The sequence below is a fragment of the Myxocyprinus asiaticus genome, chromosome 31 (genome assembly GCF_019703515.2).
Source record: "Myxocyprinus asiaticus isolate MX2 ecotype Aquarium Trade chromosome 31, UBuf_Myxa_2, whole genome shotgun sequence".
Lineage (NCBI taxonomy): Eukaryota > Metazoa > Chordata > Actinopteri > Cypriniformes > Catostomidae > Myxocyprinus > Myxocyprinus asiaticus.
This window is the reverse complement of record NC_059374.1, coordinates 24,316,003-24,334,081: the sequence shown is the minus strand read 5'-3', so window position 1 is coordinate 24,334,081 and position 18,079 is coordinate 24,316,003. Positions and strand designations below refer to the sequence as shown.

Genomic DNA, 18,079 nt, shown 5'->3' with positions numbered 1-18,079 from the left:
CATCAGTTTGGGGGTTGTTTGGCACATCGTTTAACAAGGGAAATTAAAAATGGCACTTCATGTCAAAAAAGTGGTAGACCCCTACACAAACCCTTTCATCAAGATTACCGCCAAACCATAAACAGCAGCAGTTAAGAGTTTTCAAGCTTTTAAATAACATCAATGGGTAGCTTTTAATTTATTTGCTAGCAGTTCCAGGTTAAAAGTTTAAAACTTATAAAAGAAAAGAAAGTAAATTAAATCAATTACCGGTTTTGGCCACAATGAGCTGTGAATTATCGGTTATTGGTTTCAGCTCAGAAATTCCACATCGATGCATCCCAAGTCACAGATCATTCACTGCAAATATCCCACTGAAATCCACAGTATTAACTAACATCTGTATAATACATCAATAGAAACGTTACAGCGGGATCTTTGGGGCCAACCACCTCTAACACACAGTTGGAGCTTTTGGAGTAAGCTTTGTGAGCAACCAGAGGCACTGATGTAATGACTCAAAAAAGAGGCAGGAAGTGTAAGATAGCACTATACTACTCTACAAAGCCAAAACACAGTAACTACAGATTTTGTCAAAATTGATTTATGACTGAAATCGGTTCTCTTAAACTATGATCTGTCTTGTGGCAGACAGGTTTGGCTCAACTGTGCTCAGGACATAAAACAGAGTATGAAAATCTGGCATACCACATTTGGTAATTTTTCTCAGTGTCAATGTTAAATTTCGCCATTGTAGGGCAGGGGTTATCTCATGAAGATGGTTGAGGGAATGCATTGCTTGTGCAGAGCTTTAATCTAGGCAAATGATGGCTACTTAGAAGCTAATATACAAGCTTGCTTTTATTTATTTATTTATTTGACCTTTTAGGGTCACTACATACATTCATTTATGCTGTTTCATAGTTTTGATGATTTTTCGGAATTGAAAAAAGTGGAAAAAGCAATAATAAAGAATAAGTACAAGTGTCCAAACTTTTGACTGGTAGCATACATGTGCTGAAACATTCTATAATGCTTGTATTCTCACAGACAGTCTGGGTAAGAAGTGGCAGGTTTTAGCTATCCTTAGCACTGCATGCTGGGGGGCTTGTGAGAAACAGGAAGGGGAAGAGAGTGTGTTAACAGGAAGAGTTGTGTCTGTGGCGCAAAGTGTGACTGGTGCGTCAGAGTTAATCATTCCATTCTTCTCACTCAATATGAACACTTTGCCCCCTCAGCAACACTAAGCACAGCTTTAGCATCTAACAACATGGTAAACATCCAGCTTAGACTCTTAAGAATTTGCACCAAAGCGGCTCAAAAAGAGGCCCATTTTTATGGTTTCCAACCTCTAATTGTTTAACTTGGTGAATCTTTATGAGTTTTACATAAGTGAAATAGTATGAAAAATAAGGAATGACAGTTAGGCCAGGCATCCGGTATGAGAAGCCACTGCACTAGGGAAACTTAGATTATAAGAATGATAATATTAAGTATGGACATGTTTACAATAAACTAAACAGCATGTTTTCTTTAGGCCGACTGCCCCAAAACAACCCAGGGTCCCTGAAGGAAAATGAACATGGGACTTTAGCTTTCTTAACGAGGCATCTGTTTTTAGATCATACTGTAATGTCATTCTAGGTCAGAATGTAAGCAAACAGTTTGTCAAATTGAGTTCAATGGTTAACCAGGCCTTCTCAACGTAATTTTCATATACGAAAATAAATGCCTCTTTTGTTTTACGATGTGTGCCTGAGGCCGCACTATGAAAATGTAAAGAGGCAAAAAACATGCAGTGCTAAATGCCTCTCATACACACATTGAAGCTCAGCTCTAAACTAGACCGGGGCAGAATAATATAAAGATGAACAACAAAAGATATGTGGTCAATGACAGCTATATCTGGATCCGAGCTTGGCCTCAGTCAAGCTCTTCCTCTTGTGAATGGTCCTATTTGCATTACACATTCCTCTTCTCTCCGCTCACACAAGCCCAGTGTTTTCATGAGAAGAACCATAGACCTGATATGATCTCAGTCCACTGCGTGATCCGTAAGTGCTCCTATCTTCATTTGCAACTTTGACATACAGTATGACTTGAGCTCAACTCAAAATAACCTCAACTTCTTTCAAGAGACTGGTTTCACATGATTCAAGGCCTGAAAAACCATGTTTCACTGCTTCTGCCACCCACGTCGTGTTAAGATATGTCGCAGGGCGTTCCAAAAAACACAAACTATAGCTCAAGAACTGTCTGCAGATAAAGGCAAACAGTTACTCTGATCTCACACCTAACTGGCCACCTTCTTCAAATGAAAAATGCTGACATCTTATGTGGCAAAAAAAAAAAAAAGAGAGTAGTGACAAACATGTATACTGCTTAGTTTTTAAGTTTATAAACGTACTGCTGCATTAGGACAATGAACACAATTAAAAATAAAATGATTTCTAATCGATCAAAATGCAAACTCAAAACGTGCTAAAAGTTTGAGTATATAAGGATGTATGTACAGATCCTCTGTCAAGCTAGACTGCAATTGTTTTCGTGTAATGATAAACACGCTGGATCCAAGGTACACTATTCCCTCACATTTGTTTTTGTTTACTAACAATGACGTGCCTTCTGATTCCCACCTCTATAAGAAAGTCATACAGACTGTAAATGAAGCAGCTAACATAGTCTTCTGCGTAGGGTTGCACAGTTTAGCGGTACTAACGAAGTATCGCTATACCACAAATATTTAAACGGTATGATAACATCTTGTTGCTAGTTTCGCAACCATATTACAGTATGCGGTCATTAGCAAAATTATATGAGATGTGACCGTTTTGAGATGAAATCAATGACAGTTTGAATAAATAAAAAACCTCTGGATATGGCCAATTGTGATCATTAAACAGCAGAAGGATGTAATTTAATTAAATATTATACAGTCACGTGCTGCACGCTACAGAATGAAGAGGTGCCGTTCTGTTCCGTCATCTGCTTCACATACACACACACACACACACACACACACACACACATGCGCGCGCACACACTCACACAAAAGCAACACGCACTACTGGTGCTTAATTTTCATGCAGTGTGTTTAGAGTATAAATGACTGTTAACACTTAAATGAACTCCTCTGGTGCAGCTCGGAGATTTCAGCTCGAGAGTCACGATGGTATTATCCCAGCATTAATGGGAAGCTTGATATAACTAACCCGTCACGAACTGGAAGAACTCAAAGGTTTGTCAAAATAAAAGTCCCGCTTAAATTAAAGCTCTATTCAACTGGATGCGTGAAATTGAAGACAGAAAAATATAACTACTGTATAAAAATGTAATATTTACCAATATGTACTCATAATAACAATTCTATAATATTAAATGCTTGTTTTATTATTATTATTATCTGTAAGCAATTTCGCAAATGCAAGTGTTTTATCAGCACGTTGTGATTCAGCCGTAGCAGCCTTGTGCCACAGCTAATCAGATTTTTTTCATTAATGTTTTCATTAATTGTGTGAAGCTAGCTCTGTTGTGCAGCATTTTAATTTACCAAAAATAAAATAAATTTTTTTGGGTAAAAATAAATAAAAATAATAATAATATTTTTATTTGATTAAAGCTACATGTATACATTTGATTAAACACCATTTGATCATAAAATTTAATTAAAACATTTAACATGTAATCCAGAAAAATTCAAACTGAAAATGCCTAATTTGTATCTGTGAGACTTTATGCAGTTCTTTTAATCTAGCCATTTTCTGTGTAATTTCATTAAAAATCTGAGGCTTTTTATTTGTTGATTATAGTATCAATTTATTATCGATACCGAGGTACCAGGGCTGGTATCGCACTGAAGCCAAAATTTTGGTATTGGAGCAACCCTACTTCTGCGGCAACTTTATGACTTGAAAAATAATCATTGGAGAACCATGTTATGTTATCATGTAAATCATGTTAAATGATGTTAATGTGTACTTGATACAGAAACTGCCTGTGTTTATCTTTCATCTCTAACCTGGGCTGAGAGTTCTCTTCAAACATTCGCTCTTTGCCATCCTTGAACAGACTAATGGTCTGCTTCGTCTTCTTGGTCAAATTCTCCATGAAAACACGAAAGTACTCGTTGTCACCCAGTGTTTCCATCTTGCCTTCGTAACGAGACAGTATAGTGCGCAAATGCTGGTAGGTGTCTGGCAACAGGTCCAGTATGTATGGAGGACTGTTCTTCAAGGCCAACTTGGGATTCTGGCATAACCGCACCACCTAAAACAAAGAGAAGACAATGAATACTAGGCTATATTACTGTGAACTGATAAAACTATAATGCATTTCTAAAACACTGAGCAGCAAATGACAACTTAAAAGACACTAGTGATAATGAAGGCTGCCGCAAACCCGTTGCCATTTTCAGTTTCCTAATATCATCATTTTCCAAAGTACATGATCATGGTTAGTGCTTTCAAATGAGGAAAAAGACATTTCAGCATGGATGAGAAGCGTAATTGTAGCAAAATTCACGAGTTTTCTAACAAAAACATATTAGTATGGACGTGGCCCAAGTCTGCAAGGCAAGAGGACAAAGACTTAGTTTACATGGAGACCAGAAAGCCGTTTATTGCGAAAAAGTTGCTTAAGACTTGAAATCAGTGTATGCATTCACATGAAATGTGTTATCGTCTTTCTCTTTACTTCCATACACATGTGGCTCAGTCAGTACGCAGCTTTCTCCATTGGGGCTGGGCGATATGATGATATATATTGTGGCGACGATATAAAGGGTCAACTTGGGCAGCAACAACTAATTAATAATTATCGATAATAGAAATCATCGACAACTTATTTAATTATCGATTAGCTGGATATTTGACCCAAGATTTCCAACGCACAAGAGCACTTTATTAACACTTCAAAGAAGATCATAATAAGCATACAGTTTAATGTGGAGCGGTTGCTGCTTCAGGTGCGTTGACAGAGTACTTGTGCTGTATGATGCGCGAGAGTTGTTTCTCTCCAGCGCATCACTTAAATGTTACTGCTATTTTCTATGTTTAATAATGTAAACATGCTATGAATGCATATTTCACCAAACTGTTTGTTCTTACCACAAGTGAGTCTCAGTTAAACTCTAATGAGCGAGCGAGCATATATGCGTCAATCAAACCGATCGCAATGGAGAAAGGGAGCGCAATCATTTTGATTAAACTGTCCAACGTCATACCACAATTTCAGTTTCAATGTAATAAACTGTGCAGCTTTCATGGATATCAGAATGAAGTCTCAGCAGCCAAGTATTTATTTATTTACTTGGACAATGTTTGTCTTGCTCCAAATAAAGAGTAAGTATTTTAAATTTATATTTACTTCACTGACTGGAGTTAAAAAAAACAGGCATAACAATATGGTTATTAAATATATAAACAAAAATTATATAAATTTCCCCGTGACATGACACCAAGATCAAGTTTGTAGTCCATTCAGAGGCCAAGATATTCCACAAACTCAGGGGAAGGGTGGGGCTTCCCGAAAAAGACTATATGTCTATGGGCAGAGTCACAAAAAAAGTTGGGGGCCCCCTGCTTTTCAGATCTGTATATTGCAAGAAATTTTTTTTCCAGTTTTTGTTGCCATCTAGTGGAATAATATAAGACTAAAAAGTATGGAGATAGAACAAACAGAGCCTTTATTACAAGCTTTTGAACCTTTTTTATTACAAGACTTTTGAAGCTGCGGTGGGGTGTCCCATGGCTTTCAGATCTGTATATTGTGATAGGTGATACTTTTACAAAAATACTATTTTGTAGTGTTTGCTGCCACCTAGAGGAACGATTAAAGACCAAAAGTAGAGAGATAGAGCAAACAGAGCCTTTATCACAAACTTTTGAAATTGAAGATAAAAAAAATGGGCCAATTTGACCCGACAACTTGATCGTTAAGATCATACAAGGGTTAAGTAATCTTTAGGAATATCTGAAGTAGGGCTGCACAATTAACTGAAAACTAATTGCGATTACATCAATCACGTTTATGTAAACGTGAAACCTGACAATTACAGCCTTTAAGCCTGCTCCTGTTGTGCCAATGGTTTCTATTTACAACACGTTTTTGCAGAGTATTCTAATCAATCACAGACATGTTCGTTAAGCAATGAAAGAGTAATGGCCAATCAGAGAAGCTTAAATTAGTCCTCCGTCCTATCAGTAATGACAACTGATCCGAATGCGCAAGTTTTAAACAGTCTGATGCCCAGATGCTTGCTTTATGTTTCACCTCTGTTCGCGGTTGCACATGAAAATTAATACTGAAGAAACATCACCTGACACTCAAAAACAATCTGTAGAACAAAACGATAAGCATATTAGAATTATTTTGGACTTATTACATGTTGCGGTGCTCGCAATTGCAACGTAGATGGTAAATACAATGCAAACGTGCAACGTGACAACTAAAATGCTCCCGTTCAATCAAGGCATAGACGTGGCTTAGATAATTCATTTATCATGCTGATTAGTAGGGATGTCATAAAATATCGATATATCAATTATTGATAGGCATGTTATTTTATCTATATATTTTTGAGGCATCGATATTTAAAAATTAGCCAACATTGGGGGCCTGGGTAGCTCAGCGATTATTGACGCTGACTACCACACCCGGAGTCACGAATTCGAATCCAGGGCGTGCTGAGTGACTCCGGCCAGGTCTCCTAAAAAACCAAATTGGCCCGGTTGCTAGTGAGGGTAGAGTCACATGGTGTAACCTCTTCATGGTCACTATCATGTGTGGTTCTTGCTCTCGGTGGGGCACATGGTGAGTTGTGTGTGGATGCCACAGAGAACAGCATGGGCCTCCACACGCGCTACTCTCCGCGGTAACGTGCTCAACAAGCCATGTGATAAGATGCGTGGACTGAAGGTCTCAGACATGGAGGCAATTGAGATTCGTCCTCCGCCACCCGGATTGAGGCGAGTCACTACGCCACCATGAGGACTTAAAGTGCATTGGGAATTCCAATTTGTGGAGAAAAGGGAAAAAAAAAAATATTTAGCCGACATTTAAATTAGAAGCCCAATTTGCATGCTTTCCAATTCACTCAGTTTGCCTCTGTTTAACAGTCTGGCGTAATAGCATTGGAAGACCACAATTATGACATGTATCTCTCTCTCTCTCTCTCTCGCGCTCTCTCTCTCTCTCTCTCTCTCTCACACACACACACACACACACACAGGACAAGCTGATGCAGCACAGGAGACAGCAGTCCAAAATATCAAAGGTTTTTGTACTTCTTAAAAAATTTACAAAGTGACGTTGATGAGCAGGTTCATTTATGAAACTGGTGAACCTGCGCAAACTGAACTGGCAAATGTTTATTATGCAATTTCTCTGTATGTAGCCTTGAACAGGTCTTTCATTCAAGCTGTCAAGCCACAAAACGACATACTTATAACTGAAAATACATTGTGTAGGCTCTATGAAAGATACATGTTCACAATAGATTATCCAGTGATGGCTAGAGTTAGTAGTCTTTGTCCTTTGATAATGATTTGTTGAAATTTAATGGAAAACTATGTGAGTTGAACTCCGTGGCACTTCAGAATGTTGACACTGAGCATTGCCAGTGTGTTCATAACTTCATAGAAAATAAATACGTGTTTTGAATTTTAGAACGTGCCATGTCTTCCGCCAGACATGTCCGGTGTGCAACCCCATTTAATTAGCTAACCCTGCCGCTCACACTTTAAGTTGTGTTGAGAAATATGTTTGAAAAGACAGACTATTGTGAAATGAGCAGCCAATTTATATTTGAAAAAAATCCTGATATTGATAATCATCGGGAAAATCTTCTGATTATCGATGCGTGAAAAAGGCATCGATCCCAAGCCTACTGATTAGACCGTTTAATTTTTTATGAGAGCATTCGCGAGAGTGCAAAACTTGCTTTGGAGGTGTATCCAACATAAAGAATATGGCATAAATGACATATTTCACGAATGACCGTCATTATAATAGTCTCCACAAACTCCGATCACAAATGGCTATTTTAATTCCCAATGTGCAACCACTGAGGCCAAATATGATCTATCAATGATCTTACATGAACAAGATGACCATTGAAGATCGAAGGGGATGAACTCGCACCACAGCACATACTTAACGTAAACGTGGTCAGTTTAAACCGGCTGTTAATATGTTTGAATACTTCATATTATTTACTGTACGAGGAGCAATAATTTAAGCAGTAAAGACACATATTGTATGTCTGATGGTAGTTTTGGATTTTATGCCACCTTCTCAGACTTTAGAGGCGTTAAACATGTGAGGATGTGTATTTATCAACCTGTTATATGTCACATAGGCATATTGAATCAAGTAAAAACTGGTTTTGTCAATAGTTCAGAAAATAACTCCATATATTTATCGTATACCATAGATATCCCTTTAAAATAACTTTTACTTGGCCTAACATTAACAAACATTATACAAATTTTTAATTCATAAAAGATGCTTAAAAAAAAAAACAGAAGCGCAGCTCATATCCACCATTAAAATATGTTACTCTGAAGAACCACGGGCTTGCCTACTTTGTGACGTCACTGTAATTTAATCTTTTAATCAGCATTAATGATCGCGATTACAATATCAAGAGCAATAATGGACAATTATGATTTTTGTCATAATCGTGTATCCCTAATCTGAACAAACACGGCCAGTTTATTTCCTAATATCATTTAAACAGAACATATATTTGACAGGAGGAAAACTTTGTCCATTATTTGTCAATAAGTCTTGGAGGTCCAAGACGTACAGCATGTACCTGACCTTATATTTAAAGCGCAATTTAAGCACAGGCAAAGACCATGGATGGCTCCTCACTTCTGCAGTAAGGTCAATTTAGATAGTCTTGCTACAAAATAAATGATTGGAATAAGGTGTTAATTAAATGTAGTTTGATTTCACATAGCACATTACAAAACAGAAAATTCTATGTTGAATTCAAAAGGTTCTACAGTACATACTTAGATGGTGAAAAATAGCTAATATCCAATGTAAACACGAAATGCAATGTAGTTATGTTATATATTAATTAAATGCAATTGTGTAATAAACCAACTTCATGCATATGGATGAACATATATGTCAGTTTCCACTGAAGACCGTTTTTCTCCCATGAAAAACCCAGTGCACAAAAGATAGATCTCTTAAACTCATATTTTATTTTAAGACTTTGCACAGAGAAAAAACTCAAATTGATGTCTATATTAGTCTGTTAATACAGCAGCCAACAAAGTGCACAAATATTTTAATTAAAATATTCTGCACTATTCTCTAAAGGTGCATTAAGTTGACTATCGACCAAGAAAACAGCAAACTATCTCCACGTTCTCTGTGGGCCAAAATTTTGCACAAATTATTTTACAGTAGGATAAGTGTGAGGGGGAAATAAAAACTTCACTGAATAAACTTTTAACCTGTGCTTAAATACAAACATTTTCAGGCCAAACAACAAGAGCACTCCAGACTCCAGAGAACAAATTTGTAGGCCAAAGCATTTTTGTGAGCTACATATCCTGACAACTGTGTGAGAATGGTATGCAATCTACAACACAATGCTGTCATATCAAGATCAACAACATTTACTGCTAGTGACTGGGAATGATATTTGTGTACTTTGCAGATATAGGGTTTTTTTTAATGCTTTGAGACCATAAGAATAGTTGAAGTCTTCCAAGAAACAGCATCCATTCCAGACAATAAATCATCATGATTAAGGGCATGCCCTCATACCACTTCACTAGCCAAACTACTTAATGGCTAGAGTGATGCTACAATATCAGTGTTTCCCCTATGCATTTAGCAGCAGTGCAGCGCTGTCTAATGAGCGCCACTATTAAATTTCACAAGGCTCATTTAATATCCTTGACGCAACATAATGCTTGCCAACCCCCGTCAGCTGTGCACTTTGTACACTGGGAAAGAGACCCCACCACATACACAAACACACACACATACAGTGATGTCACCGCATGACGCATGTGTCAAACTCATTTCATTTCGCCCGCAAGCTAATTTCCGAAATGTAGGATGACTGGGGATCGCAACGTTTAACTGACCAATCAGTTAGCGCTTTCCTCGTGAATTAATGAGCCTTACCTTGTCATGTTATATGTTTTGGAGCGCATTCATGAAATGACAGCGCCATCTGGACCATTTATCAACACGGCTCAAAGGTGCGGTAATTCACGGACTTGTCTCAACCGAACAGAATATTTTAAATGCACTTGTGAACCAGTAAGATGCGCGGCGGGGACTGCGAAACCCGTCTGAATGCATTACAGAATTGTCTGTTGCAAAACTCCAAATGTCTCAGTGATGAAACTAGCTTAAAACAAACAGCCCCCACATTCTAAATGGCACTGACAAAGAAAACAGGAGAAAACATAAATTAGAAGGCTTTTCCATTCTCAGATCACAACACTTACAAAAATGTACCATGGATTTACTGTAGTAACACTAACTGTACTATATTAACTATGGCAGTTGTGGCAGAAAAAGTTTCTAAATGTATTTAGACTGCTGTTTATAATTACAAAAAATAGGGGTGCACCAATCGATCAGCAAAGATCTAAATCGGCCAATCTTTGTCTTAAATCTGTGATCGGCAAATCTGCGATGCATCTTTTTTGCAGCACACAGAGAAATACACACACTGCTATAATGAATGAGCGCTTTCTCAGCCCCTGATGCATGACAGTGTGGCCTCTGGAGGGTGAATTGTTGGCAATTCTAAGTATTTTAAACCTTCAGACATGCTGTTATTCAGATGAATATGCAGGTTTGTTTTTAAAAACATGCATGAATATTAAGTTGCCCATTTTCCAGCGTCATTACGGTAGTAATTCTGACTCGCTGCACTGTGATCACAGAGAGGATAAAGAGACTGCAAACGGGTATAAAAACGAATTTAACAAATAAACATGCGTATACAAATCTGAGTATAAGTGATGTAACGCGAGTTGTGACAATCAGACGTCGTGTTGAGCAAGAGAGACTGTTTGAGCAATCATGAGCACTTTCAGCTTCACTCCCTTCAATATGCTCACTCGCGGTGTCAATCAAACATGCACACTCTCCAGGTGATCTAAAGATCTCATCAGTCACTCATCTCAGCGCTATTCTGTGAGGATCCCAATTTATGCTGCCTTCATGTGCTATCGGAATTTTCCTACTTCCCACTTCTGAAAAGGTAATTACGAGTCCGTCATGTTCACGTGCTTTGTTGTCGGAAAGAACAGGAAACATGGACGACGCCAGGTTCATTCATTCATATTCTTGAGGAACTTTTATTTTGACACCACAACACATATCACTCAGTTAGCTTGCTGATGATGATGGAATTTTGGTCAAATACAAGCTATTGTCACAGTGTAAAAATGTACAACATGTATAGAATGGTTGCTGATTCAACCATACTGGTTCTGCGCTGTCTGAATCAAAGGAACACATCATTACATTTTGAACAACTGATTAAGATGTGGGTGGAAATTTGAGGAAATGGAAATCTGCTCAAATGTCACCACCCCAGCAGTTTGAAAAGTACAGCACCGCGAGCCGTGTTCCAGCAATAAGTGTCCGGCACTGTGTGCAGCTGCTCGGAGGCCTTGTGGACACTTATCTATTTTGTCTTTAGCACAGGACCAGCTGTGATTGTTGGGTGGGGGTGAGCTGATGACATCACAGTGGGGTCACCAGAGAGTCTGACTTGTGCTCCAAAGCTGTTGGCTCTCATGCAACCCCAGCTCCCCAGTATTAGTAACCATATTACTGACAGCCAAGAGATAAGACTGTGGTGACAGGACGGCCTGAGAGTTATCAGTATGCATGCATGCGTCTACGTGTCTGCGTGAAGACGCGCAGTCATTATGGCTTCCAGTGATAGGCTGTCTGAATTAAGAAAAGTGCAAAGTAGTGCAGCACTTTGTTCACCCAATTTACACAACTAGAAAGAAGAAATGAGCCATATCCCTATCCCTCCCTGCTGGGGTTGGGAACTGAGAACCGATTCTTGTTCAGAACCGGTTCCATTCTTTAAAAAATACCGGAATCGTATGATCTTCGTGACTTTTGGTTCCGTTAACTGTTCTCCAGCGTGCAAATTTCCTCCGATGTGGCTGGAACACCATTCTCGAATACTTGTTTCCAGCAGCGCATCTCTGCAGCAGTGCTGCCCTCTACTGACTCTACAGCGTAAAAACACACAGTTCTACCAGTGTATTTAATTCCCAATCGAACAAGTCTTGAGCCGGCTCTTTTTACAGGGTGAAACATATGCGGTACAGTTCGATTCCCGAAATAATTATTCAAAGGAGCCAGTTCTTTTGAATCAACAGCGCAAATCATATGGTGCTTCCAGTATAGTCCGCTCCCGAAAGAACCATTAAAATGTGCCGGTTCTTCTGAATCTACAGTGCGAAACATACAGCGCTTCCAGTATACAAGTAATTTTATACTGATGTGCAAGTTATGAATGTCCAACTCGAAATTAAATAAGAACTGTTGAAGTCTCACAAGCCTGAAGTACAACATTAGGCTACAAAACACAGTCTAAACTGTCTCTGGAACTGTTACTGTTTATTTAATGATGACCTGTGTCTCTATTAAATCAAGCAGTGCAGTTACTGACTGGTTGTTCATATGACAATGTATAATTAAAGATACACAAGTTTTGTTGTAATAAGTGGAATTTTATAAAATAATAAATGAATGAATGAACTATGCCATCACATTTCGTGTTAGTTTAGATTTCATTACAGTAAGGATCTATTATTGGATTGTATTTATGTCTCTATACAGTCTGCAAACACACCTTTTACAAGAACTGTATTAAATTTATTTCTGATTTGTTATATCTATTCTGTACAAATCTGAAATGATCTCATTATTTGGTAACAGACAGCAGAGGGTAGTAAATGCAATAAGAATTGCATTTCTCATTTCTAAATAATTCTTTTAAAAAATTCCTTACTGGAACCGTTAAGGAACCGGAATAGTTAAGAGGAATCAGAATCGTAAAATTCCTTACGATTCCCTACCCTACTCCCTGCTGCACCATGACCCCCTCTGCTAGGTCCCAAACATGAAACATGATGCATGGAAAGCCAATTAAAACAGAAATCATTGAATTTGCATCGCTGCAATTATGCACTTATTAATGCAACATTTACATATACGCCGTTAAATTTGCATTCAATGTACAACCAACCATCTCCCAGCATGCAAATATTTAACCTATCAACCAATACTCTTCATCGGCCTGTGTTTAATGATTACTTATACCTATGTGGAAATCAAAGTGCCTAGATAATCATTTGTGTTTGTAAATAAGGCAGCGAATACAAAAAATACACAGAACGAATGCCAAAGCAATCCAATATAGGGGAAACCCATGGCGGCATAAAGGATTTTATTAGCAATGTTGATTCTTATTTGACTAACGTTTTTGCATATTTAAAGAAGCCCTATTATGCTTTTTGGGATTTGACCTTTCCTTTAGTGTGTAACATAGCTCTTTGTGCATGTAAAAGGTCTGCAAATTTACAAAGCACAAAGTCCATGCAAAAGGGAGTTATTCTCTCCCACAGACAACACTGCTCAAGAACTACAAGAAACGGGCTGTTTGTAGTTCAGCCATTTCTTCCGTAAAGTATCTACGTCACTATGTAACACATTTGCATAATGCCCACCTAAGGGCTTCTTTGGCCTGCTCTCAAACAATCGTAATTATAGCTGAGGCCAGGATGAGTTGGGTTAGTGTCGTCGCCATACCGAGAAGACGCTGTTTTCTTCACTGTGAAAGCAAAACCTCTTTGTTTGGACTTCCAAAGGCAGACGAATTGAAGTATCAGTGGTTAAAACTTATTTTTACCACTATTCCTCAGCAGTACAACCACAACCAATGCCGGATTTTCAAGACGGTTACTCCTGAAAGATGGTGCAGTTCCCACTTTGTTGGGACAATCTGGCACTTCAGGATCACCACCTGTAAGTATGCTTGATTATTTGTGGATTTATCTGCTACCGAGAGTTAAAATGCGGAGTTTTGTGTTGTAGCTACGGTGTACACCCAGTGCACAGCTGTAGGCCTCTGCTAACCTGCTAGCTAACATTATTGTGTTGAAATAGTTTTGTTATTCAGCTGCGGGCCCACTTTCACCTACAATTGTGTAGAATTATGCACATTGTTTGTCGTTCTTACTATCATGAATAGTGATCAAGTGTGGAAATGGATTTATTTTTACAAACAGTCATTTTATGTCAGCAATCCACGGTAGTGCTCGGCTAACTTGCAATGTAACGTTATTGTTTTGGTAAGGGTTTACTATTCAACTGTGGGCCGGCTTTTACTTAAAACTGTGTAACAAAACGGTCGATCTCAAGAGTCTTAAATATTTATATAATTACAAGCTGTAATGTTACATCTGCAATCCACTAGTTCGGCTACACCCATTCTAGCAAAAGATGGCAAACTTAGATGTCTTTTACTTGAAGCTTTGTTAGGTTCACAATAATCAACTGTGTACTTATAAGAAAGCTACAAAATTCAAACTTACCGCTGTGAAACGTCCTGCTCAAGTCGTGCTTGCGAAGGTGGTTTGGGTCAATCAGATTGTTCTTCCAAACTTTCATTATATCATTCATTATTGGACTCGGGCTAGAGCTCGTACGGCAAAAACTGATGCTACTGTTACCATAGTTACAGTAGTGTTTACAGAGCTGCCAAGGAAGACTCGGGAGCTGAAACTCAGTTATGGTAAGGGGCGTTACATTTCTGACACGCTCTACGCGGTTGACCAGTCACAACAGACTAGGCCAGCTTACCAATCAGAGCAGACTGGGCTATTTGGAAAGGGGGGCTTTAAAGAGACAGGAGGTAAATCAGAGCATTTCAGCCAGAGTATGAAGAGAAGGGAAAATAAATGTACAGTATGAGAAAAAATTATATGTTTTTTGAACATTAAAGCGTGTAAACCTATTCTAGCAGACCCCCAAAATAAAATGATGAACTTGTAAATTAGCATAATATGGGCTCTTTAAAGATAAAACAGGAAAAATCAAGATTAGTAAGATGGTAAACATTTTAACTGCTTGTAGATCTAATAAAGAGGTTGTTGAATATTTACAGGGGATTCACGGAATAGCTGACTGGATTAAATGCAAAACGAAACATTGGATAATGAGCAGCCAAAGCTTAATGAGTGCATGAGACCTCAAGCTGATTTACAAAGTAAATTCTATGTTGAAAAGAATTCATATTTAATTGTTGATCCAGACTTTGGTTCAAGGTCTTTACCAAGTTTGAGTAACACTTAACATTTCCATATGATGTTAGGCTATGTTGCAAAAAAAAAAAAAATGGGAAGATTTACTTATGAAAACAGTGTGATATGTCACATGTGCGCTAACCAAACTATCCAGTGTGAAACTAAGCAAATAGGAAGTTGGAAATATCTCAATCAGGAAGCATTAAATGTTTTCACTTCTCAGTAACAATTAAATTGTCCTTTTCTGTTCAACATACACTACAAAATTAATTGAATGCTATCTTTAACCTCTACGCGGTTCAACGTATTAACAGAATGAGTTTTAAATGACTTTCATGTCTCCTCTATGACAGATGCAGTGTTTTTCTCATGTATCAGTGTGAACATCACAGGAAGTGTGAGGTCAGTAACCACAAGTATTTCCATGAACTGCAGCTTTAACTTTTGTATTGTGAGGCAGCAAAAAGCAAATTAAACAAAAACCCCACTTCTAAACATGTGTTCCAATATCGGTTTTACATTAGTTCAGTGTTTTAGACTAGCTGAATCCTCTGTCAGTTTTGTAACCAGGCCTATATCTATCCCTCGGATAAATCTGTCTATTAACAATAAACCTGTTTGTGCTTAATGGGACAGTTTGCCCAAAAATGACAATTCTATCATCATTTGCTCCTCCTTTTAGCTGTTTCAAACCTTTTCAACTTTCCTTTCTCTGTGGAACACTAAAGGAGATGTTAGGCAGAATGTAAGCCTCAGTCACCATTCACTTTCATTGTATGAAAAAAACATGCAATGAAAGTGAGTGGGTACTGAGACTAAACATTCTGCCTAACATTTGCTTTAGTGTTCCACAGAGAAAAGAATGTTGAAAAAGTTTGAAACAACATGAGGATGAGCAAAGGACATAATTGTTCACATTTTGGGTGAACTATCCCTTTAACACTGCTGCTATCTAATAAAGTTGGAGTGACAGACTTTGCAAACGATAGGCATAAAATGGAAAATAATATTTGGACTTTTATCAGATTTCAAGCACTTAAAGTAAGACACTTTCTGGTGCGTATCCAAAACTGCACAGAACACTGAATTAAACCAAAGCAAATAGTAGAAACTAGAGGTTGAGATGGCAGTTCAACCCAACAACTGTCCACTATCCACGTCTGCACTAGTAAGGACAAATTAACCAACTGACTGACCAGCCAGAGTCTCAGTAGAGTCAAATACTGGTTGCTTAACACATTTTGGGATGTCTACTGTATAATTTTGTGGGCAACCTGAAACAGATAAGACCACATTGGGACACAGATGCCCAAACTATTCCTATTCATCTCACAATACACTTCTTACTAGCAAAATAATGAGCCAAGCTATTCAGCTAACACAACTAGCACAAGACACTGTTGTAATCCTGTACAGTTTTCACAGTTCCCGTTAGGCAAGTTGGGATGTAATGGTTGTACAACAGACCTCCGCTCCAAACCTGGATATCTTAAGACTATTTGTTCTGCCTGAATATAGTTAATTAGCCTGCTAACCATTCAGCTAAATGCCTTAGCTCAGCTGTCCGTCCATACTGCATTAGGGATTCCTGCGTGCAGGCCGTCCGGCTAAGCTAACAAGAGACGGAATCTGCTAGCTACAGCGAAGCTCTCTAGTATCCTTCATCTCTAGTATCTTTGCTTGATAAAGTCACTCACCTTGTCCATGAATTTCCAGCATTTCTCCACCGTCTTTTTGTCAACGGCCCCGGGCTGGTGATGGGAGTGGTGGAGGTGATGGTGAGGCTGAAAAGCGTCCTTCATCATGCCAATAAGCCCCCCACCTTTCTTCAGATTTCCTGCCATATTCGGACTCCACAGTTTGCTTTTCGTAGTCAAAATCAGAACTTGGATCGGACACCCCCCGGTGAGGACAGCGCCCGAATCCGGTTCGGTTCGAGCGAGGGTCCGTCAGGGGGGCGGACGGGGGGGCGCTTTATCGATGCAAGACTCCCATTAAATCCCCGTGCAGGAAACCAACGTTTCACACTAAAGCAAGATCGATAAAAAGCGGATCCTTTCAAAGAAAGAAAGAAAAAGTTAGTTTTTACGCGCGACGATGGCTGGACGTGGAGCAACAACTGTTTTCACAACGACACCCCGTGCGTTATGTTCCCTTTTCCTGCAGCTCTCTTTCTTTCTCTCTCTTTCGTCTATGCGCTTCTGCAACGGGAAGTTCAGGCTGAGCAAGACAAGAACCCTTGCTAGCAAAGTCTATGATCGCTCGTGCTTATTATAAACCAAACTCAGATCGTCTTTCTCCACATCAAAATGCAAATATCTCTTAAATCGGGCAGCAGGGGGAAATAAGATAAATAAATATATAAGGGAGATAAACACCGCCTTCTGTCTCCCCCTCACGAGCTCGTTTGATTGCTCGCTTCCTGTTCGTCCCCTTCCGCTTGTTCAGACCTCGCCCACTCCATCACTGCCCTCGTGCGAATGTACTAGTCCTACTACGATCAAGGCTTGACTTATGAATATCAATAAAGTTACGTAAATGGACACTTTACGAAGTTTACCTAGCAACGTCAGCTTGATATTATTAATATTAATGAACTAAGCCTCTGAAGTAGTAAGATTTGAACTTTTTGGTTAATGGGATAGTTCACCCAAAAATGAAAACTCTCTCATTTACTCACTTTCATGCCATCCCAGATGTGTATGACTTTATATCTACTTCTGAACACAAACGAAGATTTTTAGAAGAATATTTCAGCTCTATAGGTCCACACAATGCAA

The 18,079-nt window shown here is 38.7% G+C and overlaps 1 protein-coding gene across 2 annotated transcripts in view; it reads right to left on the bottom strand.

Moving 5' to 3' along the window:
- Window positions 1-17,723, bottom strand: part of LOC127421729 (E3 ubiquitin-protein ligase CBL-like) — a 54,320-nt gene extending 36,597 nt beyond the window's left edge. For both annotated transcript variants that reach the window (XM_051664796.1, XM_051664797.1), the window contains exons 1-2: window positions 16,997-17,723; window positions 3,998-4,245 (exon numbers count right to left, since the gene is read on the bottom strand). In XM_051664796.1, coding sequence (XP_051520756.1) covers window positions 3,998-4,245; window positions 16,997-17,143 — 395 coding nt within the window. In that variant the 5' untranslated portion in view covers window positions 17,144-17,723. The remainder of the gene's footprint in view (window positions 1-3,997; window positions 4,246-16,996) is intronic.
- Between the last annotated feature and the right edge of the window lie 356 nt (window positions 17,724-18,079).